Here is a 27,070-nt window from a genome sequence, read left to right as displayed (position 1 = left end):
TAGGTGGAAACCTGATTAATTTATCATGGGTGGAAAGGCCGGAGGACAAAACTTCTTAAGTGAATAGCTTAAATTTTGGGACAAGTTTTGTGTGTCTAAAGTTAATGGTTGTGCACATGCTTATCAGCTCTAAATCTGTTCTTCACCTCCCTCCCATTAAAAAAAGGATCGTTCATGCAAAGAGGATGCATCTGTAAATAAATAGATAATAGATACTACACAAAAATTGTAAAGCATAATTTAACATAGGACCGGATTGGGTTTACCCAAAGTCTCAACCCCGATCAAGCCTGACCCTGACCCCGGAGCATGAAAATTCCAACCCTAACCCGCCCTCAGGGAAAAAAAACCCATCCCAGGCCAGTTTCGGATCAGGGCTGGCTCGGGCTTAAAGAAAAAATCCTGCTTTTGAGAGTTGACGCCCCAATCGTGACCTATAATCCGAAAAATATGTCAAAAATGATACACGGGCAACGTGTTAGTGATAGCTAGGTGTCACCAAATCAATGGAACACCTATACTCGTGGAATGCATGAAAAAGTGCCGAGTAGCAGATGTCAAATCCGATGTCAGAGGCGGAAACATTTTTTTTTGGCCATTTTCGAAGAGTATAAAACAGTGCATCGACGCCTGGCCACATGCCCACCAAACACCTCCCTTCTCTTCTTCATTGCACGGTTCTCCTAATCTCCTGGGAAGAAGACCCAATTCCAAAAGAAGAAACCAATGAGCAGCTGCAGCAGACTTGTGAGAAATGGCGGCAAAGCCTGCCTCCGTCGGCTGCTGGAGAGACGCTCGGTTCTTGATTTCTATGTTTTAACTGAAGCTGCTCCGACTGTGTCAAAGCAACAACGGAGAGCTTTCGCTCGATCTCCTGTTCTCTTCAGGAAGTTCAAAGAGTCGGGAATTACTTCGCCTCTCTATGCTTCCTCTCTGTCTTCTACATCTTCGAAGATTGGGTTACTGAGCTGGTATTTGGGCAAGCTTCAGTATCGTCCTGTCCTCACCAAAAGCATCACTTCTGCCCTCATTTATACGGGTGCCGACTTGACCTCCCAGGTAAACCCTAGGTTTCATTCTCATTATTATCTTTTATTTTAGTATGGTAGAAAAGTTCTTTCGCAGTTGAGTACTGAATTTGATTTCTTCATTGCGTGAACGGGGGACTTCTTGGGTGAGAAAAATATAAAATGTAAAAGAAAACAAGAAAGAAGAACAAATGAAAAGGTCTAATACGAGACGATAGCTTCTTTCGTTTCTGCTGCCAACAAGCAGGGTTTGAGACCAAGTTTAGGCCGCTCTGCTTCTTTCCATGAGAAAGGCACGATAGCTTTCCGTTTGACCCCCAAGGCCTAAGCAGTATAGGCCGATGCTTCTTCTGACGTGTGTATGATGAGCCTAATTAGTTGGTTTCCTAAAGAAGAGTTCCTATCGCCAGTGTAACCACCTAGTAGGATTAAAAAAGGAAAAAAGAAAAAGGAATGAGAGAAAATGAAATGGTGAAATGATGTAATTGGGCATAAATTGTACCAGTGTTGTTAATGGAGTTATTAAATATGTGATCATCACAATCATCTAGTTTTGTCATTTATGTCATGCAATAGTTGAAAACTTCTTTACCATACATGATTTCTTCCTTTTCAAGCGGAACAAAGGTTGTTTAACATTTTTATTTAGTTTTGAGTTTAGATCTGTAATGGGGGATAAGACCAGGGTTTCCAAGACTCGTAGTTGCTCATAGAAAGAGCATAACCTTGTGTAGGTTACTTGTGCTTTCCCATCGTGGCAGGTGTAAATAAATATCTCTAGTCAAGTCACAAGTGCATTGCCATTATGTGTTGTGTCATCCATCATATGCCTTGTGTTCTCAGGGTTAAACCTCTTTTCTAAATCTTACATACAGAGCAAAGAATGTATTCTAGTTTCTGATGCCTTTTGGGTTGCAGGGACTTCATTTGAGTTTTTAATTACAAAATTAGACTTGAAACTCCATCCAGCAGTCAAATATATTTTTATTAATTCTTATAGTATGGGTGTTACTCTATTCAAATGCATCAGAGCTTCCTGGCGAGGTGTGAGACCGATTTTTTGGTTATAACCAAAGTAGGCATCTGCTATCTTGCAAAATCTTTACTCAAACTTATGCCATATATGTGCAGTTGCTCGCCCTTATTGGGATTGGACTACCGTAAGTTAATATAGAAAGTTAACTTCACACGAGAAATCTATGCTAGTTAAACTGACACACGTTTATTCATTTAGTTGTATTGAACTTTTTAAAGTCCCTTGTTTTTCAAAGTTATAAAGAGGGATCTTTCTATTGGCTCATGTTGGGCTCGAGCAGGTTTGAGCTTGGCTCGCTGAAATTTGGAAAATGTTAATATTACCCCTGTATAATAAGCATGTTTTTGACGCACAGATCATCCAATTTACTGGACACATTCCTTGTTGCAGTGGGACCATTGATAAGCTGTGTAAGGTACTAATCCCTTAAGTTAATGGCAGACTCAGTTAAACCATGGATGTAGCTTAAGCATGAAAAACATGCGCCAATAATTTGTGTACCAGCAGAAGTCAACATTCATTAGTATAAATATGCAAGAGTTTATTATTTCTAAAATATCTCTAGTAGGGTTGAACTACCTGCGAATCTGAAACCTATCAAGACAGCTCTAATTCCTTGATTATAAAGCTTACAACTTGGGTCTGTCAACAACCTAATTTGCCTTAAGTTATGCATTAGGATTTAAGGTTTAAGGTCTGAATCAATTTGTATTAGAGCCTACCCTAGCCTACCCTAAATCCGTATGTAGATACTATGGATCCATACAAGATATGTGTTTTATTGGAAATAATATCAAATAAATTGAGAATATAGAACTTATCTCAACCGCTTTCCCCTTGAATGAAGCAATAATGTACAATAGGAGAGCTTGATACATGAACACTTGGTGGGGCTGAGTCATGCTAGCGGTCACTCTCCTTAAGATGACTACGTGTATATAAAGGGGTTCCAAACCATAATAATTAATGGGAGAAGGAACGCTAACCGGTGCTGTGTGTGGGCGTGTACTTGCACCCAGACACAGCCCGCCGCAAAAAGACCGCCTCACCCCTGGACGTTTCCACCTTTCCAGGGGGGTGTGGCCGTCCTTTCGCGCTGGGCTGTGTCTGGGAGCGGGTACACGCCCACAAACAGCACTGGTTAGCGTTCTTTCTCCCATAATTGGCTGATTAGCAGAAGTATGCATGGGATCTTCTAACTCGATGACCCAAAGAACACACACATTGCTATTTAGATTTTTATTTTGATGAAAAACATTCACCACGTTGAATTTCGATAAAAAATATTTTCAAGCTCTACACTTTCATAAACCGCTTAATACTGAATTTATAAAATCCTTGGTAGCCATACTGATTTCCAAATTTACCAGGTTTTTTCGTGTTATCGAGTTACTTAGGGTACATTCCTTGAATTTTTATTACTTCTTTAATCTTTTTCTGCTGTATCCCAATTTATTTTTTTATCTCTTAAGGATGTGTATCAGCTTCTTTAAGGTTCAAAAGATGTTTTCTTGACAATTGTCAAGGTTCGAAATTGATTTCTAGACGAGTTTTGGTTTTGATTAAAATGGAAGCAAATTTTGAATAGGCGAAATTTCTATCAGCCCCCTAGACTTAAGTTCCCGTATAGAAATAATTTCTTCAATAAAACAAACTTTCACCTCTCCTTCGCTCCTGGCTTTTTAAAATCCCCAGATTACCCATTAATGTCACATATTCACAGATTTTTACTCATCACCTTTAAAACTACCTCCTCAGTACATATTGAGATGATCTAGCTGTGTATGGCATAATTATTAATGCTACATTATCTCTTTAACACCTATATTTAATCTTAACGACAACATGGACACCCTCGATCATATGGGACACATTCTATTAAATTTCTCACCAAATTAGTGGACTAATTAAAGTATCAAATTATTCTAGTACGTACATGGGGTAAATTTATATGTAGATAGAAAATGTACTATAATATTGGTCAAACTACATCACATGCATCAAATACTATACCTTGTTGGATTGAGGATGGCCATGTGGACATTGGAATGAAATATATACATTAAAGGGATAATTTAGATTTATTAATATATAATACATAGTTAGGTCATCTCAATTTGTATTTAGGAGATAGATTTAAGCGTAAAGTGGAAAGATAGTGAAAATGTGCTATTGCGGGATAATCTTGGCATTCTAAAAAACTAGTTGGGGAAGGAAAGGTAAAGTTTGCTTAATTGGGGGGAATCAGAAAAGAAGTGTTTTATTGGGGAGTGAGAAATTTTCCTGAAATTTCTTTCAAACATATGGATAAAATATTAAAAATCTGCCTTGTACTTGGCCTAAGTGGTCAATAACTCAACTCAGTAAACCCTTAAAAGTATTAAAATATCAAAAAATTAAAAGTGGGAATGTCTAATTTAAATCTTCTTGAAAAAAAAGAAGAAGACAGATCAACCAACTTGTATCTCTTGTTCATACAAATAGTGGGACAAGGCGCACTAGTTCTTTTGTTATTTTCTTCTGTTCTTTTAATGTGTATGCATCTGTTAAAGAATTACTTCTCCATTGTATTTCATTGAGTGCTGATTGTTAAAATAAATTTCATCAGAAAATGACTCAGGCAGCTTCAGAACCTTTTGACCCAATAAGGACTTTACGCATGGCTGCATATGGAATGTTAATTGTAGGACCTTCGCTTCATTTCTGGTTCAACTTTGTGTCCAAAATCCTACCCAAGCAGGACTTGGTCACTACCTTTAAGAAAATCTTCATTGGGCAGGTTACCTATGGACCTTGCATGTCTACTGTTTTCTTCTCTGTGAATGCAGCTCTACAAGGTAAACACAATTATAAATTCATTCTTTGGTAAGAACAGTACTTCAAAATTTTTTTGTCTATGAATTGTTGTTGATTGTATGCTCTGACTGTTTTACAATGATTTTCACGTGCTTCTCCTAATTTTCATCCTACATCATTATAATTTCATTTTCTCGAGGGGCAAATTTTATTTATTTTTTTTAATATGTATTCTGTGTTTGTCCAAGATTTTTAATCAGAAGAGAGATTTTGACAAATGGCAGATCTTTTCACTCAATTGATCACTGAGCCGGATCTGATATATCACGAGGGCCTTTTCTATTTTGAGACCTATATCCTATGTATTGTTTTCTGGCATCTGTACCTGTGATGTATGAGATGTCTGAAGAATCCATTAACTCATGCTTTTCTTTTAAACTGTAAAAGATTTCAGAAGAAATCCAATTTTGTCATGATCACTAAACTGACAGAACTATGGTTTTTCTACACTTTCCTTTTGGCCCTTAAAGAGAAATCTCTATTTTGCCCTTTACCTTGTTAAACCCTGTTTTACATCTGAATTCTGATTCTGATTTCATGAACCTATTTAGCTACTGATTATAGGTTAATTTCATATCTGAAATATCAACCTATCTTCACCTTCAAACCCTAATTCCATTAGCTATTTTACTGTTTTATCCCTAGTCCTATTGCTACTAGGACTTAGCCTATTTGCTGATCTGGTCATCCGATTAGGTTCATATTTTCAGCAAATCTTCCCTATACTATTGTTTAAAGTCAATCTCAGTTTCAGCCTTGTTTGACCATTTGATTTTGTTTAATTTGATTTCACCAAAATCTGAATTTTATTCTCTGTGAAAAGATCTTGTTTGGCTACTGTTTTGATCATTCAAATTCAGTACTACATTAACAAGGTTCTAGAATCTATGAAAAAAGGGTTTGGTTAGGTTTTTTTTCAGTGCCGGCTGCCGACCTGACACACCAACCCTCCTCCTTTATCCGGGGTTGGGACCAGCAGCAAACACTGGTGGAGTTCTTGTAAACAGGGGTTTAAATTCTGCCAAAAGTTCTGGAATTATGAGTAGTGTGCAAGGGTCAATGAATGAAGCCATAGAGAAGTGTATATTGTATATTCAGGAAACTGTGAAGGAAAAATTTGAAAACGGGGATCAATATGAATGTAAATGGGAGGGTTTACCTCCACGGTTGTGCAAAAGGAGGGAACTTGCATGGGTGCCTTGTTTTGCTGTGTGGAAACTCAGATGGGGCTGAAATTTTTTGGACAGACCCCAAGGTCCCCTGCTCATATGTCAAGTTTCAGTTGAATCAAAGTTGGCCATATGGCAAAACAAACCATTAAAAAATTCAGGACTACCAAAAGTGTGCATCATATTGATGGACATACATGGGAAAGTAGATGATTGATTTTGAGTCTGAAATTTAAATGTTGACAATCTAAGACCATTTTCCCAATATTTAATGGTCGGATTTGTCACATACTCTTTCATGTGGCAGAATAAGGGGCACTGTGCAAAGATTCCTCATCTTGCATGGCCGTTGTTCAAGAAAACTTTTGCCAATATATATTTAAACATCAATCGAAATGTTTCTAAAAAAGTGTTAATAATTGAAATGTAAGGAACACCATTTCAATTAAGGTTCTCTCTATTTCATTATTTCCTCAAATTCTGAATTTTGTCAAAATTTCAAGCAGAAGTACAGGTTCCAGGTGAGGTTGAATTGTAGTTCAAGATCAGAATTTAGAACCTTGCCTGGATTTTGAGACAATGATGTAAATGATCCATTGAACAAGGCAATGTAGGAATACAATTGTTACCTTTTTTTTTTGCTGGGAGTTGAATATGGTTTTAACTTTGAACATCTTCATAAACATTGATTCTTCAGAAAAGATTGGTCAAGCTGCATGCAGGTCATTGTTTGCAAGTTGACAAACCTTATTCATAAGAAGTGACTTTTCCTTGATTTTTGTTTAGTTTTGTGTTGATCACTTTTTGCTTCATCTGAATGGACATGCTGACCCAAATACACCAGCAATCATTTCAAGAAAGATACCTCTTACATAAAGAATATGTTGGAGGCCTGCATTCATGCTTCATTGATGTGTGGCATAACTAAAATTGTTGTTAATAGTTTGGATATAACTGTTTCTAAATGTTTGTCATGTGTACCAAGTACAGGTGAAAATGCGGCTGAGATTATTGCCAGATTGAAGCGAGACCTGCTTCCTACAATGAAAAGTGGTCTTGTATACTGGCCAGTTTGTGATTTTGTCACGTTCAAATTCATCCCTGTTCACCTACAGGTATTTTGAAAAATCCATTTGGTTGCATCTCATGCAGGAACAGTTACTTGAGCCAAGTAAACAATAAAGGGATGACTCACAACTGAATAGGTCTGCTAAGGAAATTTTCCATCCTCCGACTCAACTGTATGGGCCTTGGGGACTTCTTTCTTGACTGTTAGTTATAGGTTTCTGGACAAGGAGGGTTTTACGTTGGTAGAATTTTTTGACTGGCTCAAATATCATTAATGAGGTCTTTTATGTGGCACCTATTGAAAATCCGATTCATGTCTTGCTAGTGCATCATGTGTGGTTTCATCTACACATGCATGATGCTTATCATGATACTGTGTAATCAATTATTTATGCTTTCTGGTTTACAGAAGGAAAAACTATGCATTTTGTGCCTCATTCTTTTTCCTCCATTTTGCAGCCATTGATCTGCAATTCATTTGCATATTTGTGGACCATTTACCTGACATACATGGCAAGCTTAGAGAGAGTAAAGGCGGATTAGCATCTGAGCGAATTTCCTCTTTTGTTTCTCAAATTCCCAGCATCAATTTTGTGATCCATTGCACCTCAGGTCACACCACTATAGCTGGCAGACAACTCAGCTGCTAATGCCACCATGGATTAAAAGTTTTCAAGTTTCTGCAGGGCTTCCTGAATAGCAGAAGGCATGTTTAAGTTGCAGTATTACTTAGAGGGCTGATAAGGCCAAGCGTGAGCATCAGTCCCAGTTAAAGCTTCAGAAGAATTGCTAGAACATTTTTACAGGATTCATACAATTGTAATTTTTGGGTTTTTACAAAGGGGGTAACATGATGGATCTTGAGAACAGTTATTCTTTATACCTTTATCAAATGTTTAGACTTTCCTCTCTCTCTTTGTGGTAATATACAATAGTTATCAGGGAATTGTTATTTCTGCTAATTGGGATTGCTATTTGTAGGCGCAACGGACGAAGATCGCGGACGTCTACACTATCCCAACTCTTTATATAACTAGGCCAAAGATCCCCCAAATCCTTCTGTTTACTGAATGTGCAAATTCTTCAAACTGAGTTTTACCTTGGAACTGTATAGCCACTGAGGAAATAATTGCTTCCATGTTTAGATAGTTGCAGATTCTGATTTGCCAGCAATGATGCAGGAATAAGGCTGGCAGAAAATTCCAACCCTTTACAACCCCAGTAAAACAAAGTTACTTTTCAGGATTGAATGGCTGATTCATCTTAATTGATCTCTCGGAATTAAAGTGTAGCTGAGACATTCATGGCTCCGAGGTGACAAGTTCCAGATCAGCAAACACATGAGGACAAATTCCTGAGAGGTTAGGGTCTGGCCCCTTGGTAGGGGTTCTTGAACAATTTCTGAAAGCTATCAAGCTAATCATCAAGACCTTAGCAACTAAATTCATTGAAGAATACGATGAGTCACTGTCAATTCATGACCCATTGTGTGTTAGTCTTATTCTTCTTTCACCGGAGGCCCCAGCGGAGGATTAGAAGCAATGATATATGGCAATTGCTAGGAGGGGAGGGGGAAGACCTTTGCAAGCCAATCCAAACAATCAATTATTCAATTCTCGCTAGTAGTTCTGTCAAGTATACCTGTCTCCAGTCAAGTCAAGAAGGATCCAGCTCCTCTCCAAGGAGCCCAGCACCCAGGGAGTGCCTAGGGGGCATCCAGCGGCTGGGCTGTGCCGCACACATTCCAGTGTGTGCCAGTCAGCCATCGGGATTTGTGTTACACAGCCCAGCCGTTGGATGCCCCCCGGGCACTCCTCGGGTGCTGGGCTCCCTGAAGAGGAGCTCGATGCTTTCAAGAAATTGTCCGCCATTTTCCCTAAAAATAAGCTTAGTACCCTTTACTCTGCAGACCTCATTGATTCTGTGGTTGGGAGTGGGACTTGGATAGGGATGTATCTATCACTGTGGATACCAATATCAGTGCTGGTATCTATCGGTCACTGTGGATACCAATATTGATATTCATTGGCTGTATCAGGCTCTAAGATTTCAATTCTTTTTTTATGGGTTTTCTCTTTCCTGTCACATGCCTACTAAAGTGTAACGCTTTACTACTTGTCACGTGACAGTACAGCGGGTAGTCCATGTTATAGAGGACCAGGCAAACATCTCATTAGTACAATTTCAACCTAAAAAAAAATGAAGTAACTAAATTTACAAAAGATATCATTTCGTATTTTATATTCATCTTCATTTGATGCATTTTGATAATTTTACTAAACACTTTGAATCAAATTTCCTTGATCGCTTTAGACTAAATTTGGCCATTGAGATGTATGTGAGGTCCTATATCACATGGACTAGCCCGTGTATTGCCAAGTGACAAATAATGAAGTATTATACGTCACTAGGCATAATGACGCCTAGAAGGACCTTATTTTTTATATTAAATTGCAGCTCATAAGATCATTTTTTGTCTACTCCACGAGATAGCTTTTCCGCAGAGTGTCAAGAGACATGGATTACTAACCTCATTATAAATGGGATCTTTGAACCAAAGATCTATTTTTGTTTTGAAATTTGGGGTTGTAGTGAAAGAAGAAAGAAAAATTAAGGGAGTTAAGATCTAAAATAGATGGATAGACGAAGAAAATCAAGGTGACTGTTTTCCTTCACTCACAGTGAAAGGTTCACATATGATCTATCGTTAGTATTACTCCACCTTATATGTTGGAGGTCGAAAAGACCCTTCAATGTTCGCCTATGCCCGTCCAAGTGCAATGATGACCATCAGTGAAGGAAGAATGGGGATCCGGCTCCTCTCCAACGCACCCCGAGCTGGACAATGTCTGACGCACCTCCAGAGGTTGACATGTGGCTGAGGTGTCGTTCAAACCGCACCTCGGCCATGTGTCGATCTTTGCGGGTGCAGTGGAGGGGAGCCCGATCCGCAAAATGGCTCAAGGAAAACTCAATCAGATAATCTGTTGGACTTTTAATTGTTTTTAAAATTAAAGATTCAAAATGCGATTTTGTTGGAGGGTTGAGTCCTTTCCTAATAGACACTTAAATAGCCAATAGGTGTCTGTTGGAAGACTTGTTTGAGTGAATAACAAATAAACCTTATGGGAAAAGACCTGAGTTGGGACATATCTCTTGGAGACATCCCTTAGTGGTGTCTCTTCCTCTCCTATATAAATAGTGGATGTCTTGCTCATTCTCTAACAATTGTTTTTGAAAACATTTTTAGAAGCATTTTTAGTTGATGTTTTCTTTCTTACCGGTAGTCGGTCAGTGTCAATGAGTTAATAAATATAACCTTTGGACGCCCTTTGTAATCACATTTGGAACTGCAACCTATGTGATTAGAGAGTTGTTTTATCTTGGGGGTATAGATACATGGTCAATCCGGATTGTAGAATTGGGGTATCTAAAAACCTTAAGGAGAGCATCGTTTGATGCGACTCAACTCTACTATTTATTGTTCGGGTTACATAAAATGACGTATATTGTTGATGCGGTGCAACACTATCTGCCATACCAATCAGATAAGTCTTGTATTTACTATTTGATAATTGTATTTCTATTCTTATACTTACTGCCCATGTTATTTTTTACTAACACAATCAAAACCAAGTTCCAAGCCAGGGTTGAGACTTGAGACTTCACTTAAATTACCTCTCCCATAATAGGATATGGAGGCTTAATTGGGCATCCGTGTGTTCCAAATATTATGTGTAAGCACGGTATAAAAAAAGAATCAGATTCGTTAATCAGTCAATTCGGATTGGATTCGATTGTCATTGATCCCGATTTTGATTGAAGTGAAATGACCAATTCATGCTAAGAAACCATAGAACCAATGATTTTTCATATTTAGAGGCCGATTTTAGGGTTCTTGGGACCAATTTCGACCGATTCGATCCCTGATTCCGTGTTTTGAAAACTATGTGCAAGTCAAATTGAACTTTCCTCATTGAAGATTAGTAATTGATTGTTGCCACACTAGAATGATTTCTCACCCATCTTGACTGATTCGGATCCTAATTCCAGGTATTTAAATCCTGATTAGGGCTTAAATTTGACACCAAATCAATAAATAGTGTATTTTTTTGGTGCAATAATTTGGACTTGTCCAATTGGTATGCCATGTGACAAAAAATAAGGGCCATAGAAAGCATAAATGATAACCCAATTGTTTTACCAAAAAAAAAACCCTTTAGTGATTCAGTGGCCAATTGATTGGCCCTACCAAGTATATATAATAATTCTGTACCCAATAATCCACCTGATCAGATGTTCTTCCTTCATTAAAACATCAAACATCTTGGGTCGCATGGACATTTTCAAATTTGGACTGTTATCTGCCAAACCATCCATTAATGGAGAGAGAGAGAGAGAGAGAATATCCATGGATGTTATGTCCTATTCTTTCAAGACATATTGACATTATTTCTGAACCATAGAATCCCAGAAGTTAAAATTATCTCTAAAATCAGACACAGGAAAGAGAAGGAATAAATGGGATGAGGGGTTGTGGTTCTGTGGACAGGAATATTTCATGTGTTATGAGAACTTCTACAGTTAACTGCCACTAGGAGTAAGACCTTGTTGAAGATGATATTTCAGTTATTGCATATTATGTGAAGCTTGTGATTGTGCTTGCTTTACCTATTCAAAGTTCTTTTAGGTTGGACAGCTTTCAATCTCAGTTCTCCATGAAAAAAAGAAGAAACAAGAACAAGAATGAACAGAAAGATTTCTCTTTGTTGTTGCTTTACTACAACCTTGTGCAAGTCTACATCTCAGTAGGAAGCTGCACTCACTATTGTTAACATGTCTATCAAGAAGAAAGATCTCTCCAATGCTATGAAAAGAACTAGTGAATGGTCTCCCTCTCTCTCTCTCTCTTCTCTGTTTCTATTTTGATGTTTGAAAATCTTATTCACTCTTTTGTAATGAAGAATTATTGAAAATGAAAATAGAAGACAGATCCTAATGTGTAGTTTTGAATGATTTTATTATCTCAATATGCTTCTTTTTTTTTTTTTAAACAATTCAACAGGATTTTCTCCCAAGAGATACCAAGTGATGTCACAGTTCATGCAGGTGGAACATCTTTCACATTACACAAGGTATCCCACTCAATCTTCATTTTTTTCTTTTTATAATAAGTATCAATAACATCAGCATGAAAAAGAAGAAAGAAGAAAGAAGAATTCATAGTATCTACAGTCAGAAGATGGCTTTCCTTGACTTGTGAACCTAGATGAACCCAAGGAGAGAAGAAACCATCCTTTTTCCTTGACTTGTGAACCTAGATCATGGTTTTGCATCCAATCTGATGATTGATACCTTGATAACTTTAATTGCAGTTCCCATTGGTCTCAAAGTGTGGATACATGAGGAAAATAGTCTCAGAAGCTAGCGATGCTGATGTATCTCTCATTGAGATCCCTGATGTTCCAGGTGGGGCAGAAGCTTTTGAACTTGCAGCTAAATTCTGTTATGGTATAAATTTCGAGATAAGTATGGAGAACATTGCGATGCTCAGATGTGTGGCAGAGTACCTTGAGATGACAGAGGAATATGCTGTTGGGAACCTAATGGGTAGAACAGAGGACTACTTAAATGAAGTAGCAATGAAGAGCCTTGCAGGGGTTATTTCTATTTTGCATCAGTCTGAAAACCTCCTTCCAATGGCAGAGAAGGTAAAATTGGTCAGCCGATGCATAGATGCTGTGGCTTATATGGCCTGCAAGGATAGCCAATTCGGTCTCCCTTGTAGGACTGAAAATAGGCTTGAGAGTGTCAATTCTTCATCTTTAACTCACCTTGAACCCATTGAGGATTGGTGGGCTGAAGACCTAACTGTTCTCAGAATTGATATCTTCCAACGTGTTCTTATGGCAATGTTGGCAAGAGGCTTTCAGAAGTACGCACTCGGTCCAATACTCATGCTCTATGCACAGAAATCTCTCCGAGGTTTGGTGAGAAATCACTCAAAGACTTGAAATGATTCTTTTGATGTGTCTGTCTATCTAATTTAAAAGCTTGGTGCAGGAAATATTTGGAAAGGGCAGAAAAAACATTGGGCCAAAAGAGGAACATGAGAAGAGGGTTGTTCTTGAGACAATTGTGAGTCTATTGCCTAGGGAGAAGAATGCAATGTCTGTTAGCTTTCTCTCCATGCTGTTACGTGCAGCAATATATCTTGAGACAACAGTTGCTTGCAGGCTTGACTTGGAAAAGAGGATGGGCCTGCAGCTCGGTCAGGCAGTGCTAGATGATCTCCTAATACCATGCTTCTCCTTCACTGGAGATACATTGTTTGATGTAGACACTGTGCGACGGATCATGATGAATTACTTAGAATCTGAAATCGATGGCATCCGCTCATGTTATAATGTGGATGATGACTATATATCTCCTTCTACCAGTGACATGGAGTGGGTAGGAAAGTTAATGGAGAGCTACCTTGCTGAACTAGCACCAGATCGCAACTTATCTGTTTCGAGGTTCATCAGTCTTGCTGAGTTGATTCCAGAACAAGCAAGGATAACAGATGATGGCATGTATAGAGCCATTGATATCTACTTAAAGGTGCATTCTCTAGTGTGAAATTTTCCTCATTTTTTGTACACATCTTATATATGTACTATTTTTATAGGATTTGAAGTCATTAATATTGGGAAGATTCATGCTTCAAAAATAATTATAATGTAGGCTAGTTTTTGCCATTTACTACGTATATCTTCATCAAATTACCTAATGTAATATAGATGTTCCCTATTGAGTCTTGCAACTTACCTTTTCCACCACATTTGCTTCTTTGCTCCCACTTATCTTCTTGGAGAATAGTTCTTCCCTCAAGACTTCCTAGGCATTGCCATAGTTTCAGCATAAGTTTTGTCTATATTACTCATGTCAGTAGGTCTGGAATATATTTGGTTTTGGTGCGACAGTAGTTCTAAAAATATGAGATCAGTTTATTTTGAGGAAGCTGTTGTTCTTATAAGCTTTTATTGTCAAATATGCAGGCTCATCCTGCTTTGAGTGAAATGGAGAGGAAGAAGGTTTGCAGCTTGATGGACTGCCAGAAACTGTCACGGGAGGCCTGTGCTCATGCGGCTCAAAATGATCGGCTCCCTGTTCAGACTGTGGTTCAAGTTCTGTACTATGAGCAACAACGCCTTCGAGATGTCATGAATGGCAGTGGTGTGAGTGGAGAATTTCCTGCTCTTCCCCAGAAATTAAATTTGTATTCCACAGATTACCAGCCAGCACATGATGAACTCTCAAGCTTAAGGAGAAAAAATGAGGACCTGAAAACAGAGTTGGTTCGGATGCAGGTGCGGTTAAAAGAAGTTGAGAAATCAGTCGCAAGCAATCACCCGAGAGGCATTCCATCTTCTGATAAACCCCCGTTGCCTCGAAGGTCATTCATCAACTCCATATCAAAAAAACTTGGGCGGTTGTTGGATGGAGTCAAGCCTTCTGATTCCAAAGGTCGTACAAAGCCAAGCAGAGATCGACGACATTCCATCTCCTAAGTCATCCATCTACTTCTGTGCATTATATATCGAGTACACTGTTGGTTTCACTTATCTTTCAAGGCTTGCTGGATTAGTAGCCTTCTTTTTCTTCAGTTAAGCAAATATTTTGTAAATTATGTCATCAGTCTATTTCGCCAAACTCTCAAGAAATTTCAAATTGATGAAAAAGGAGAAAACTTGTTATTTGGGCTGCTTTCTCCATATGTATTTGAAACTAGAAACTTCTGAGACCCATGGTCCTGTGCTACTGCAATCCCTAAATGTTAAGAGCAGCAAAATCTGTTGGATACTAACACAATGGTTCCCTGTACCCTAATATGTGTCCACAAAAGTAGATTTAATGGGAAAAGACAAATGGAGAAATTATAGAGAAAGAGGTTCTCACATTCAGATCATTATGCTGTCTTTTGGGCAGCGAAACAACTAAATTACCTCTTACTTGGTGCAATTTATATCAGCAAGCCATCTCTGGATACAACATAAACAAATGCATTGCTACTAATCTTCTTCTGTTTTAAATGAATCAGATTAATGTTACTTTTGCTCTTAAATTGCTATATCTTCTGCTAAGCAACAACAGGAAGCAACAAATCTGCCTGCTTGAGAGATTTTGATGGGGGTCCAAAGCGATTAAACAGACTGGTTTATAAATCCTCAACACAAATAAGGAGATAATGGAAAGATGGATGAGTCAAAATGATGTTGTTTCTCTTTAGATACAAGCTAAAAGTGGCCTTTTAGAAACATATCTTGAAGTACAAATACATCTTCTCAATCGAGTCTGTTAAGCATTTTAAGGGCCTCAACTAACGATACACCCACTTGAACTGAATGTGAATATGGTTCTATGTTAAGCTCACTAAAATGCTAGCCCTGTTTAAAGACTTCATCAATCACTACACTAAAAGTTGAGAAATTTTCATGCAAACATTAATCACAAATAGTCAATCAGAACAAGTCAAACCTATGGACACCAACAAAGTCTTAAGTCATGTTCATACTATAAACATGGAAAAGCCAAGGAGGCCGGTTTAGTTTCTCCTGTCTCAATTGTTCTTCGACATCGTAAGTGTTCTTTTTTCCACTTGGAAAACTTGGATGCATGTCAGGCATTTGGATGAGTCCCCATTCATGGCCTTTTAACTGTTCCCTTGTATCCATCCTTGTATATGCCCCTGTACTTGTCCTTTTCATATGGCTGGATTCAGTAGAAGAAGAAGAAAAACTTGGTCCAGAATCTGAAGTTAGAGGTCTCTCATCTTTCTTCCTTCGGTTGTAACTTGAGGGTCCTAACGTCAGCTCAATATTTCTCTCATCCTCAATCTCTAGCACTCCGTCTCCACCTTCCTCTGCAGTACACTCTTCGGCAGGTTGTTCCAGGTCAAGTTTCCATGGCTTCTGTAGCTTGTGTCTTTCTTTGTAGCTACTACTCACCTGACTCAAACTAATCTCATTTTCCACATTCCATCGATTTGCGCCACATTCATTGGGCCCATTTCTCTTCATATTTTTCATTAACATCTTCTGAATTTGATACAAACGATGGAGTTCATATACCTGCATGATCATTTTCGAAGCTTAGAATCACTGACTAGTGAGTGGAACACACAGAGAAAAGAGAGAGGGACTATTCAGAATACTGTACCTGCTCTTTGAATGTTTCTTCATGCTTTAGCATGGCCATCCTCATGGATTCCTTATCAATTGGTTTCAGAATCCTATCCATCAGAATGCAATAATTTTGCCTTCTTTTCTGGTGGTGCCTTTCACAAGAAGAATCAGAATAACTCCAACCTGTTTATTTCCTGTGTGTTCTACTTCTGATATGCATGTTAAATGTTCTCAGGTGTGATCATATGTCTCCTTTTGCTTCTATACCTGCATCATGATAGTTGGAAATTCGAGTTTAATACCAATTTGCAGACATATATTGCTGATTGATGGCAAGACTACAAAACAACAAGAAGCCAGTATATCTGAAGAGCTAGGCAAGGAAATAGCATGTTAAAGTCAAAGTGGCCATGACTATTAGGGGTGATGCGACTCCTGAAGACTACACCAAGTCTACAACTAATGTAAATTTTGTAGTAATTTTCAACATTGACAGGTTACAGCTCCTTACCCAAAGACATCCTTAATGAAAATCTAGATGATTTCTAATGTTTAATTCTTTATTATGCTCAACAGTATCCATTGTGTCATATCCAGTATCAAATCGAAGTGCTTGATTTCAGTTTTTCTCAAAGAATAAATTCATTTGCAGAAGTCTTAATAAAAGACAAAATATTAAACCATCCTCTGTTTCTGGTTTTATAGTCCTTCAAGTCTGGAAAAGTTACCCACTTTTTAGGCTATGTTCCTGCTAAATTAGTACAGTACTGGAAAATCTAACACCAACAAATGTTTCAGAGCTCAATTTTGGTAAAGGCTATTCATATTTCACTACGTTGTTACTTTAGACAAGAATTCACAACATGAGATGCCAGCAAGCTTCAATGGTTTCAGAAGATGGTGAAAACTTCAAAATCACAAAATTGGACACTTTACTGAGTGAATCCAAACATGAGCAAGAGCATGCAACTGTAGAACATGCATGATAATGATTGCTATTAGAATCAACAGTAAACTTATTAAAACTTTGATTCTATGATGGGTATCAATAAATCAAATTCCCACAGAGATCAAAACAGAGAGCTGTATTCTTATGAACTGGCCATTCAGAAAAAGTCTCTGCAGATCTCTGAGGCAGCCACAGAAAGATATTTACATATGTGTAAACAACCAAGATATGAAAGTGAGCAGCAATAAACTACACCTGCTCTTGATCTCCACACAAACAAAGTCAAATATCAAAGGTGGGAAAGAAGTAGAAATTTGTTTTGTCTCCACTAACCTTTGGAGTCTCATGAGCTGAGAAGATCAACAACTTTGTTACTATAATGAGGAAGAAGAACAAGAAGTGTTTCTAAACTGTTTCAAGGGAAAGCAATTCAGCAATTCAGCAATTCCTCTTGATTTGTTACACCAACTTCAAGTCACTGCCTTTCCTTTGATAAAACAACACCTCCTCTTCAGGCCTCACAGATCACATTCCCAATTAAGTATATACTGCAAACACTTAAATAAAATAAACTCTGAAGAAGAATTTAAGATTCTCTCTTTCACAGAGAGGGACCAAACTATTATTGTATTTTTGGTATGAGGCATGCCAAACAAATCCCAGTGCTTCTACCAATGAGATACAAGATATGTGATAGAGATGCTTCGGACAGCTTCAGCAGATGAATAATATTAAATTGAATACAATAATTATCTCCTTATATATAAGATATTGTTCAGAATCACAGGGCGTTACACTGCTCTAGACAATCAGCAAAGGGACAGCTTAGCCTGCTTAGATGTATCACATGCTCCCAAAGAGTTATATATAACTATTAACAGTTGTCCTTCTAATATATTATGCATTACCCACTTAGTACATACATTAGCACAGAGAGAGAGAGAGAGAGAGAGAGAGAGAGAGAGATGAACCAATGCTACTCTTTCAGAATTGAGACAGTTTGGGCTTTAGGGTCAGGGCTCTTTCCCAAATAGATGTTTATTTCATCATTTTGTGGGCAATCCTGACCGTCCCATCTGACAGGAGACAAGTTGAATGGGCCACATATAAGCTGTTATCATGGACGTCAGTTGTCAGCCTTATATCCCTTCAACACCAGTGTCCACCTTCATCATCTCATCTCTATTCCAAACTTCACTGTTTCTGAATGATCCTTCCTGATTCTTCCAATATCTAAGCAAGGCAGCCACATCTGTTTTCTTTGATTCTTTCAAAAAAGAACTAACAGTGTATGTATTGTGAAGTAACTATTAGGCTGTGTTTCTGAAATCACCTCAAATCAGCTGCAAATATAAAACTTCTATATCCCATAAAGCTGGAAGTCATTGAAAGTCATCACCATTGATGACGGATTCAAAATTTCGTCTTTGATACACAAACCTGCTGACTACTGCAAGTGCAAGCAAACCCATTTCGTGCCCACCACCGAAGATCCAAAAAAGAAGGAAACAATCCATACAAAATGCTGCCGTCCCATGTATCAACCTATCAGGTAATGGCCTTCATTCGATAATCGACGTTGCCTGGTTAGGGATTACCCAGGGTGGGGGTGATCTGGTAGTATACGTGCGATCCATAGTCTATTGGATTGGATGATGAAGGTATATATGTTACATGGATTCCAATCTGAGTTGAAATGTGATTGACGAATCATCTTTTGCCCTAAAAACCCAAGTGTATGTTATTCAATTACAACTAATCAAATTATACAGTCAATACGTGTTAAACGTTCATATGAGCAAAATAAAAATATTTAATGGTGAACAGAGAGGACGATGAGAGATGGGCTTGTCCTTGCATGTTGTAGCTGTACCGACAGACTGGACATCAATCGAAAGCCACAAGATCAAAGGAGGGTTTGAGGAAAGATGGATTGGGTTTAAGATTTTAAAAGATTTATTAATTGGGTACGAATCCAACATTTTTAAAATAGGGAATGCACAAGAGAGAGAGAGAGAGAAGAGGATGTGAAAGATGAAATCCATGTCTACTCGTAGTTATCAAGAAGGGATCACATGGATGTTGGGTATCTTGGGTTCCCAGGGACTCTCAAAGTGGATAACATGCCGGCTCTCTCTCTCTCTCTCTCTGGTTCAGAACAAGAAGAGACGAAGAAGCCGACATAGAAGCACGCGTTGCCTGGAGAAGGAGGTGCAGATGTTTGGAGTGGTGGGTCCTTTGGGTCGCTGCCCAAAGAAAAAGAGTTTCGTAAACAAAGGAAGGCAGAGCCATATGAGTTCGCTTTCGCTTGGCTCTCGTAGTCGCTCTCTCTCTGCTGCTTCGTTGCTTGGCCCACCTCAAAAGAAACGACGCACGCACTTTCTCTAATTTGCTTATTATAAACGTTTCCTTCGATCCTATTCCTTTAACTATTAAGTTTGATTATCCTTTAAGATATGATATTCTCTAATTAACCAATAAGTAACTAAACTGATCGAATGATTAAAAGGAAGAGCAGCAATCATATTCCTCTGGTTCCAGCTCTTCGATTCCCATGTCCTCCTTCCTAACCACTTGGTGATTTGGATGGCTACCAAGGTTTAAAATGGAATCAAATGCAAAGAAAGACTTCCACAAGTTTGTAAATTTTTTGAGTTAATTGAATGGGCAAGCAAGAAATTGGACATAATCAGAACTGGAGTCACTGTTTCTGATTCAAATCTACTGATTCCAATCAGATTTCTTGTAGGGTTTGAGTTTTGCATCTTAATTTAATCATGGGTTCCACAAAAAGTTTTATAGGTACTGCTGAGCTTTAATGATCCATTTATTCAAGTAGAAGTGGCACACTTGCAAGTGGGTCTTCTTCATCCTTGAATTCAGGTGCTTCAGACCTCTCTTTTAAGGGGAAAAACCAATCAATGGGTCAGGCAAGAGTGTTTGAAGGTACAGTAAACATCTTTAATTCAAGTCATATATGGCATCCAGTCATCATCAAGAATTGGATTGGTTCCTTGACTCAATCCACCCTACTCTTTTCTCAACTAAATGGATTTGATTAAGTCATATATTTTGTTTTCTCATTCAAAGCTTCCTCAGGTTCCATTATTTTTATTTTTAGCCTCACAAAGCTTAAAATCTCTTCAAACTTTCTTTCCCTCTTTTCATTTTAAGAATTTTAGTTTTTAAAGATCCACTTGTTTACAGATAAAGTGAGTCAAAACAGCTAAAAGTGAACTAAAATCAACATTTTCTTTTTCACATCTTTACTCTAAACTGATTTCACTTTCCATGAACACCCTGTGGCATAATCTAGCAGAACCATTAAATCTCTGGATTCCCGGTGCTTTAAATCTCATTATCTGCCAACTAATCCCGTATCGGATCCTGTAATAGGCTATTAAAATTATTAAACAGTAACTTGTGAATGAGGGGACCTCATGACTTCCATCTCCAATTATCAAAACAAATAGAACCATTGTTTACTTAATGGGTGTTTGATTGTTAATAAGATAATGATAACTGGTAATGATTAATTAATGAATCAAATAACATATTTACCTAAATTAAGAATAGTGGACGGTGGAATATAATAAGAAACTCTCCATTATCAATCAGTTCATTTAGATAATGGAAGAGTGAGTGTGAGTGATGGGGGAAAGGGAAACTACACAGAAAAAGTCACAAACACATGGTGTGCGTCCCCACATCACATCACACAACATTCTGGATGGACTAATAAGGTTCGGAATTGGCCTTTGATGACTTATTCCAGAACCCAAGGGTTGAGAGTTCCCCATCCAAGGGTTTAAAAAATCAGAATCGGGCTTGGCTGAGTCAAATCTAGATTCCTACCGATTCAAACCGGTCAATTCAGGAAAAGGTTTCTAGGGTTTAGGCTGTTTTCGGCTTACTCCTTATCGATTGTGGTTGAATCAGAATCAACTGAGCTGAATCTTGATTCATATTGATTCAAATCAGCCGATTCAGGAAGGGTTCTAGGGTTTAGGTTAATTTTGAACCACAATCGACTGAGTTGAATCTCAATTCCTACTAATTCAAATCAATCGATTCATGAAAGGGTTTCTAGGGTTGAGGTCAATTTCGATTGATTCCTGATTGATTTTGGTTGAATTGGAATTGGCTGAGGCTAAGGTTGTAAGAGTAGAATTGGGATCCAGATTGGCTCTGATCGTTTCCAATTCGATTCGATTAGAATTGATTGGAAATTGGCCAAATTCGGCTAGATTCTATCTTCACTCTAGAAATACAGTACAAATCCATCACTCCATATCAAGAATTGGGATCAATCTCAACTGATTTGATCCCAAGTTTTAAAACCTAGGCTAAGACTATTTCTGTTGCCAATTCTATTTACTTGAATCCAAGGATTCCAAACACGGAATCGAGGATTGAAATGGTAGAAGTTCTCTTCGTGTGGTTTCAAATCCAACAACTAAGCTAGTTGACCTAGGACCAATTCCTGGGATTTGGTTTGATAGTCATTGTTGTATCATGTGCACCCTACAACATAACGTCCAATGGTAATAGAGCCATTACCCCACGATTGAGGAACCTGAACTCCACAAGTATAAGAGACATAAGTGGTAGCCCTACGATCTGTTCATGACATAGAATCATTTCAGATCAATCAAAGGTTTGACTTGCTTCACCCCCCATCTTTTTAGTGTTATGGGGCCCTAAAATATAGATATGTAGATAAATATACTACCCTTTCTTCCACCTTCAATAATCGACTCAAATGAAATCATGACTGAAGGTCCATCAAGATCGATTCCGAACTGAATCAACTGATCTCACCGATCCGATTCCAATTTTTGAAACGGTTGTTAAACCTTATCCCATTCCCCCCAACACCCTTTTATTGCTTCTTAATGTAATGAAAGGATTAGGATGAAAATATGTGGTCCAAAGTGAGCCGGCCAAGAGATTTGCTCTATGGGTCCTACAAAGTACGTAATTAGCTTAAATTCTTAAATCAAACTTTATAATGGGGGGGAGGGGAGGGGGGATGAAGTCTTTAGGATGGGACCACTATCCTTGTCATCAACAAGAACAAAAGATAAAGGATAATGACGTCAAAAGGAACCAATCACAAGACATCGTACTGTGTGTGTGTCTGCATCTCTTCTCCCAAGAATTTTTAAGATCACAAGACCATCATCATCACCCACTTTGGAGTTTGGACTTTTGGATTGGGTAAAACTAAAAGACAAACTGGACCCTTTTCTTAATTTTGAAGTGATAAATTTTCTACTTTTATTAACAAAAGCCCACACTGCTTTCAACTTCCACTATTGTTGTCTGACTTGGATTTTTTTTATTAATTATGCTTAGCTCACCAAAGCATTACATTTTGTTATAATCTTTTAATTAAGCATCATTTGGGTTAGTCATATACTTCCTTGTATTCGTACCATTTTCAATAATTGAAGGATTCTTGTCGTTTCCATATATTTTTTTTTAAATTTTCGATGTTTTACAATATAGATCGAATTCTCCTACACCCATGGTGAAGAGGGAATATCCATATCTAAGAACATCCAACTCTTTGATTAGAAGAAGGGGGGGAAAAAATCTGGGGAAAAAATCTAACTCTTTGGATTAATATGAGTAGGGGTAGGGTGTGAAAAGTTGGCCTGCACTGGTAGGCTTGATCTGAATCGATCGATTGAAGTCTAAGATTGGTTCGATTGATTAGGTAGTGACGGATTAATATTCAGGTTTGATGCAATCTAGTGGCCTCAACCATGGTCATAATCTTAGGATCGGATTGGATCGGTTGATTCGTCTAGATCAGATTAGTATTGGTCAAGGTCGATCCCAAATATTGACTAATCCATTGTTATGACCAAAGGGTAAAAAAGTAATAAAAACCAAATTTTATTAAAAAGCATGTGCAATTTCGTCTGATCTAGATCGATATCAGATCAGTATTGGCCAAGACTAATCTCAATCTAATTTTTGATACCTTAAGCCATGGGACTAACCGAATATTGTGACTAACTAATAACTGACCACTTATAGACCGTTTAGCCCGTTAAAGACCGTTTATAGCCCGATGAACTTTAGCCCGATTATGGAACAATAATCGACCAACTGACCGAATAAAAATGTGTCTATGCTCTTGCTTACGAGGTTAAATTACTTAAACGAGCAAAAAACAATGCAAAACCTTAAATTGGTGGGGAGCACTTTGATTGATCGAAATCAACTTGGCTCAATTGGTGACACTTCTAGGAATGGTATTTTTTTTAGCCCGTTCAATAGGGGGGTGAAAGTATAACAATGAGACGAGTCCAATCACACGATTACATCAAGCATGAAAAATATATTTCTCTACTCCATAGATGAAGGAAGACTCAATTCGTCCGATATACATTTACGTGGTAAACCTTATATAAAAAGACAATTAAAGAGGGGGGGGGGGGGGGGAAATAGCACAAGAGCATAACACCAATGTTTAGTTTAGAATAGAAAAGGAAAAACACAATCTGATGGTTCTAGCCTTCTAGATTTGTTACAAGAGTGTGTAGTTATGACGGGGACGATATGAAAACTATTAAATTTTAAAATAAAAGATATCGAAATCATTAAATTGATAGATGTTATTTTAATTGGTCACATGTCAATTTTGATGGTTCAATTCAATCATATGATTCATTATGTATTAGACTTACTATTTATATTGTATTATTAAAAATTATTTTCTTATTAAATTTTGTTTACCTTCAAGTTGACTTAGTGGATAGAACAAGGTATGATTAACACACCTTAGGGGGTGGGGAATAAAAAATAAGATGAATAAGATAGAGGATAGCACAGGCCACATGGTAGGGGTGTCAATTACTCGGGCCTAATTGGTCCCCACCCCACATTTTTTTCCGTCCATTAAAATAATTGGGCTTCATAGACCAGGGCATGGATACATTTCTATTTGGTCAATCAGTTATTGATCCCTAATCGGGGTCAGAGTAATTGGGTTAATTGAGTTATAATTGGGCTTTGAATGAGATAATTGAATAATTGGGCTATAAATGGTCCTTAAATGGGCAATAATTAGACAATAAACGATCGATTATTGGTCGGTCCTGGTCGAAAGATTTTCAAATCATTACCTTGTACCGAGAAAGTCCAATTATTAATCGATTAGTGCTTGAACCTGAGAAAATCAGATTATTTATCAACCTAAGATAAGCAAATCCAATTAATCCATAGAATTTTTTTTTTTTGGGGGGGTAGAAATTAATCCATAGAAAACTAAGGATATATAGAACTAAACTAGTTTTCCTTTTCTATATGAACTGACAGCAATAAACCCGTGAAATGTACAAGAAAGTAAAGAATTTGATTTAATTAAGGGGAGTTGAATTATAAAGAAAAAGAAAATGATAAAAGAATTACAATATATTCTAATGTAGTAGAAATAATTAAGTTTTCATTTTAATTATATTAATGAGTTACTAAAACTTACATTTTATACTATAAAAAAATAAAACATTAAAAACCTATTGAGAAAATGACCTCAATATAAAAATGATAGTCTCGATGATATTATTGTGCACCATAAAAGAAACACGGACAAAAATATGCAATATCAAAAGGCTGAAATTTTTTGTGGTCGGCTATCGAGACACAAAATTTATGAGTGAAGACATCCGTTTTTGCCACGTAGAAGAATGATGTGATAATTTTGACATTTAGGAAACTTCTAAATTTATCTTCCAATCTAATTTTTCACAGAATAATTGAATGGTTTACATTCATGTGTTCATGTCGTATGGATGAGTCTTTTCACAAAGATTTAACCATAAAAATAAGTGTATCTCTGAATCTCCGTTGAAGCCCATACAAATGTACACTTTCAAAGGGGTTGCTTTGAATAGGCACCTCACATCTATAAATAGGAGGGCTTAGAACACATTCCTTCAATTCATTTTTACTCTCTCCCACTTACTGTACTTAGGCTCTGCATTTTTCATCTTTGAGTTTCATACTATGTTCGTCCATTTCGTTTGTTTCATCTCTGAAATTGACACAACATCGAATGCATGTGGACTAAATGGCCAATAGGAGGCTGTTTTATCTTGGAAGACTAGTTCACATCAACCCATTGGCACCAATAAGGGAGAACTAAGGTCTTAAGGATAATGATACGTGGCACGATTCAACCCCACCTACTTCTCCTAACCATGGATTTTGTGATTACAATAAAAGACGCGATAGACACATCAATACTTCATCAACATTGAATTACAGTAGCTGTCATCATCAACAATTAAGTGAACTTATACTCAATTTTTTTTTCGGTGAATAAGAAAACTTAACTAATCAAACATAATACTTACAGAATAGTTTAGGCTGTCCGTAGAGAATTTATTTACCCTAGCATATCTAACAAGTCTATCTACTGGAGCAATATAAGTCCTAGGTTGTTTTTTTTTTTTTTTTTGGTAAATAATCCTAGATTGTTTTAAGATTATTACAGACCCATGAGATGTAATAAGGTGGGAAATGTCATATAGCCAGGTGAACAGCTGAAAAGGCCAAGGATAGTCTACCGGGCACTGAAGCCAATCCACAATTTCCTATGAGTTAGTCCATGCTATTATTTGTTTGCATTCCAATGAAAGTGACTTTTGGAGCCTTGCCTGGAGTCCTCGCAGCTGTGCTTCTTATACTCAATTTTGAATATCTTCCATTATACGGTTTTTTCCATGCCCGTGTTGTTATGTGGCTAACTTTGGTTTTAATAACTAGCTATAGATCGTTGTTCTCTCCACTTAATATAGGATTGGTCATTTTCTATTGAGAAAATCCAAAAAAAATTTTTGGTAAGAGAGAAAATCCAATTAAGACTGAAGAAAGTAAAGTTTTAAAAAAAAAAAAAAAAAAGAGGATTTTTTTGTGCTTTAAAGTTATTTTTAAAAGTAGGATGATAGCTAAAATATATGAACTAACAACTCTTAGATTATCTTTTAATAAAAGTTGGATATTTTATTTAAATATTATGACAAGTTTGATCAAATAAAATCATGAAAATTTAATAATTTTGAAGATAATTGGATCTTTGAAAACACAAGAGAAAAAGTCTAACACCTTTTGGGCTTTTTGGTTGAGAAGGACCACATACATTGACACAGATCATAACCTAACTTTTCAATGGTTAGAACTTTCAAATCGTTTTCTACCAAAAAAACTGTCAAATCATTTGATCATGGGAGTGGAAAATCAAGTGGAAATTTATTTATTTTTTTGATGAAAAAAGGTTTTATGCACGATCACGCACAACACTTTGGATGAGAAGTAAGCCCCATTAAAATGACAAAACACCCCTATTTAATGATGCATGGAATCTCCTACGCATCAATCTAGTCCTTTTTTTCAATAAAACAATCATACATTTACTTCCTACCCATCGCACTAATATGATTATGGGAGAGGGATCGCTACAACACTAGAATGCAATTTCCCACCAATGAAGGGGTGAATGATTGAATCGTCTAGTAAATGGATCATTATCACCTCCAATTCTGACACCCTCCAATCCCTCACATAGTAGCTGAAATGACCACCTACCCACTGCCTGATCACACTGCCCAAGGTGGGGTAAGGTGGTCATTTCAACTCCTATGTGAGGGATTGGAGGGAATTGGAGGGAATTGGAGGATGTCAGAATTGGGGGAGATAAAAATTCTTCTACATTGTGGGCTTCTTTTTCCCTATGATTATTATCTTCTTCAATCTCCGACTTTTCCTATAATCAATTGCAATTG

The 27,070-nt window shown here is 37.4% G+C and overlaps 3 protein-coding genes across 6 annotated transcripts; 2 read left to right on the top strand and 1 right to left on the bottom strand.

Moving 5' to 3' along the window:
• Positions 1-672: 672 nt before the first annotated feature.
• On the top strand, positions 673-8,117 carry LOC122661724 (PXMP2/4 family protein 4-like). 2 transcript variants are annotated; one of them, XM_043857220.1, is made up of 4 exons: positions 673-1,059; positions 4,685-4,901; positions 7,080-7,204; positions 7,617-8,117. In XM_043857220.1, the coding sequence occupies exons 1-4, from the start codon at positions 727-729 to the stop codon at positions 7,698-7,700; spliced, it is 759 nt and encodes a 252-aa protein (XP_043713155.1). In that variant the 5' UTR covers positions 673-726; the 3' UTR covers positions 7,701-8,117. The 2 variants fall into 2 exon arrangements, with proteins under 2 accessions (XP_043713155.1, XP_043713154.1); XM_043857219.1 differs by having other exon boundaries at positions 4,673-4,901.
• Positions 8,118-11,973: 3,856 nt separating this feature from the next.
• LOC122662102 (BTB/POZ domain-containing protein SR1IP1) lies at positions 11,974-14,943 on the top strand. Its single transcript, XM_043857658.1, has 5 exons — positions 11,974-12,046; positions 12,223-12,292; positions 12,533-13,147; positions 13,221-13,760; positions 14,198-14,943. Exons 1-5 carry the CDS (start codon positions 11,994-11,996, stop codon positions 14,708-14,710), a joined length of 1,791 nt encoding a protein of 596 aa, XP_043713593.1. The 5' UTR covers positions 11,974-11,993; the 3' UTR covers positions 14,711-14,943.
• A 644-nt stretch (positions 14,944-15,587) lies between these two features.
• On the bottom strand, positions 15,588-19,554 carry LOC122663410. Of its 3 annotated transcripts, none has more exons than XM_043859089.1 (4): positions 19,349-19,554; positions 17,607-17,821; positions 16,359-16,591; positions 15,588-16,270 (listed from the first exon to the last, which is right to left on the bottom strand). In XM_043859089.1, the coding sequence occupies exons 3-4, from the start codon at positions 16,437-16,439 to the stop codon at positions 15,698-15,700; spliced, it is 654 nt and encodes a 217-aa protein (XP_043715024.1). In that variant the 5' UTR covers positions 16,440-16,591; positions 17,607-17,821; positions 19,349-19,554; the 3' UTR covers positions 15,588-15,697. The 3 variants fall into 3 exon arrangements, with proteins under 3 accessions (XP_043715024.1, XP_043715023.1, XP_043715022.1); XM_043859088.1 differs by lacking the exon at positions 19,349-19,554 and adding an exon at positions 18,069-18,833; XM_043859087.1 differs by lacking the exon at positions 19,349-19,554 and having other exon boundaries at positions 17,607-18,833.
• Positions 19,555-27,070: the final 7,516 nt, after the last annotated feature.

The sequence above is a fragment of the Telopea speciosissima genome, chromosome 5 (assembly GCF_018873765.1).
Source record: "Telopea speciosissima isolate NSW1024214 ecotype Mountain lineage chromosome 5, Tspe_v1, whole genome shotgun sequence".
Taxonomy (NCBI): domain Eukaryota; kingdom Viridiplantae; phylum Streptophyta; class Magnoliopsida; order Proteales; family Proteaceae; genus Telopea; species Telopea speciosissima.
This window is presented reverse-complemented; position numbering and strand designations above follow the sequence as displayed.

Bases quoted from the DNA above. Each gene is read 5' to 3' on its own strand.
- LOC122663410 (XM_043859089.1), bottom strand. From the start codon at position 16,439: ATGGATAGGATTCTGAAACCAATTGATAAGGAATCCATGAGGATGGCC. The intron at 16,271-16,358 runs GTACAGTATTCT...ATGATCATGCAG, and splicing joins AAGAAACATTCAAAGAGCAG to GTATATGAACTCCATCGTTT.
- LOC122661724 (XM_043857219.1), top strand. From the start codon at position 727: ATGAGCAGCTGCAGCAGACTTGTGAGAAATGGCGGCAAAGCCTGCCTC. The intron at 1,060-4,672 runs GTAAACCCTAGG...AAATTTCATCAG, and splicing joins GTGCCGACTTGACCTCCCAG to AAAATGACTCAGGCAGCTTC. The intron at 7,205-7,616 runs GTATTTTGAAAA...TCCATTTTGCAG, and splicing joins TCATCCCTGTTCACCTACAG to CCATTGATCTGCAATTCATT.
- LOC122662102 (XM_043857658.1), top strand. From the start codon at position 11,994: ATGTCTATCAAGAAGAAAGATCTCTCCAATGCTATGAAAAGAACTAGT. The intron at 12,293-12,532 runs GTATCCCACTCA...CTTTAATTGCAG, and splicing joins CATCTTTCACATTACACAAG to TTCCCATTGGTCTCAAAGTG. The intron at 13,148-13,220 runs GTGAGAAATCAC...AGCTTGGTGCAG, and splicing joins AGAAATCTCTCCGAGGTTTG to GAAATATTTGGAAAGGGCAG.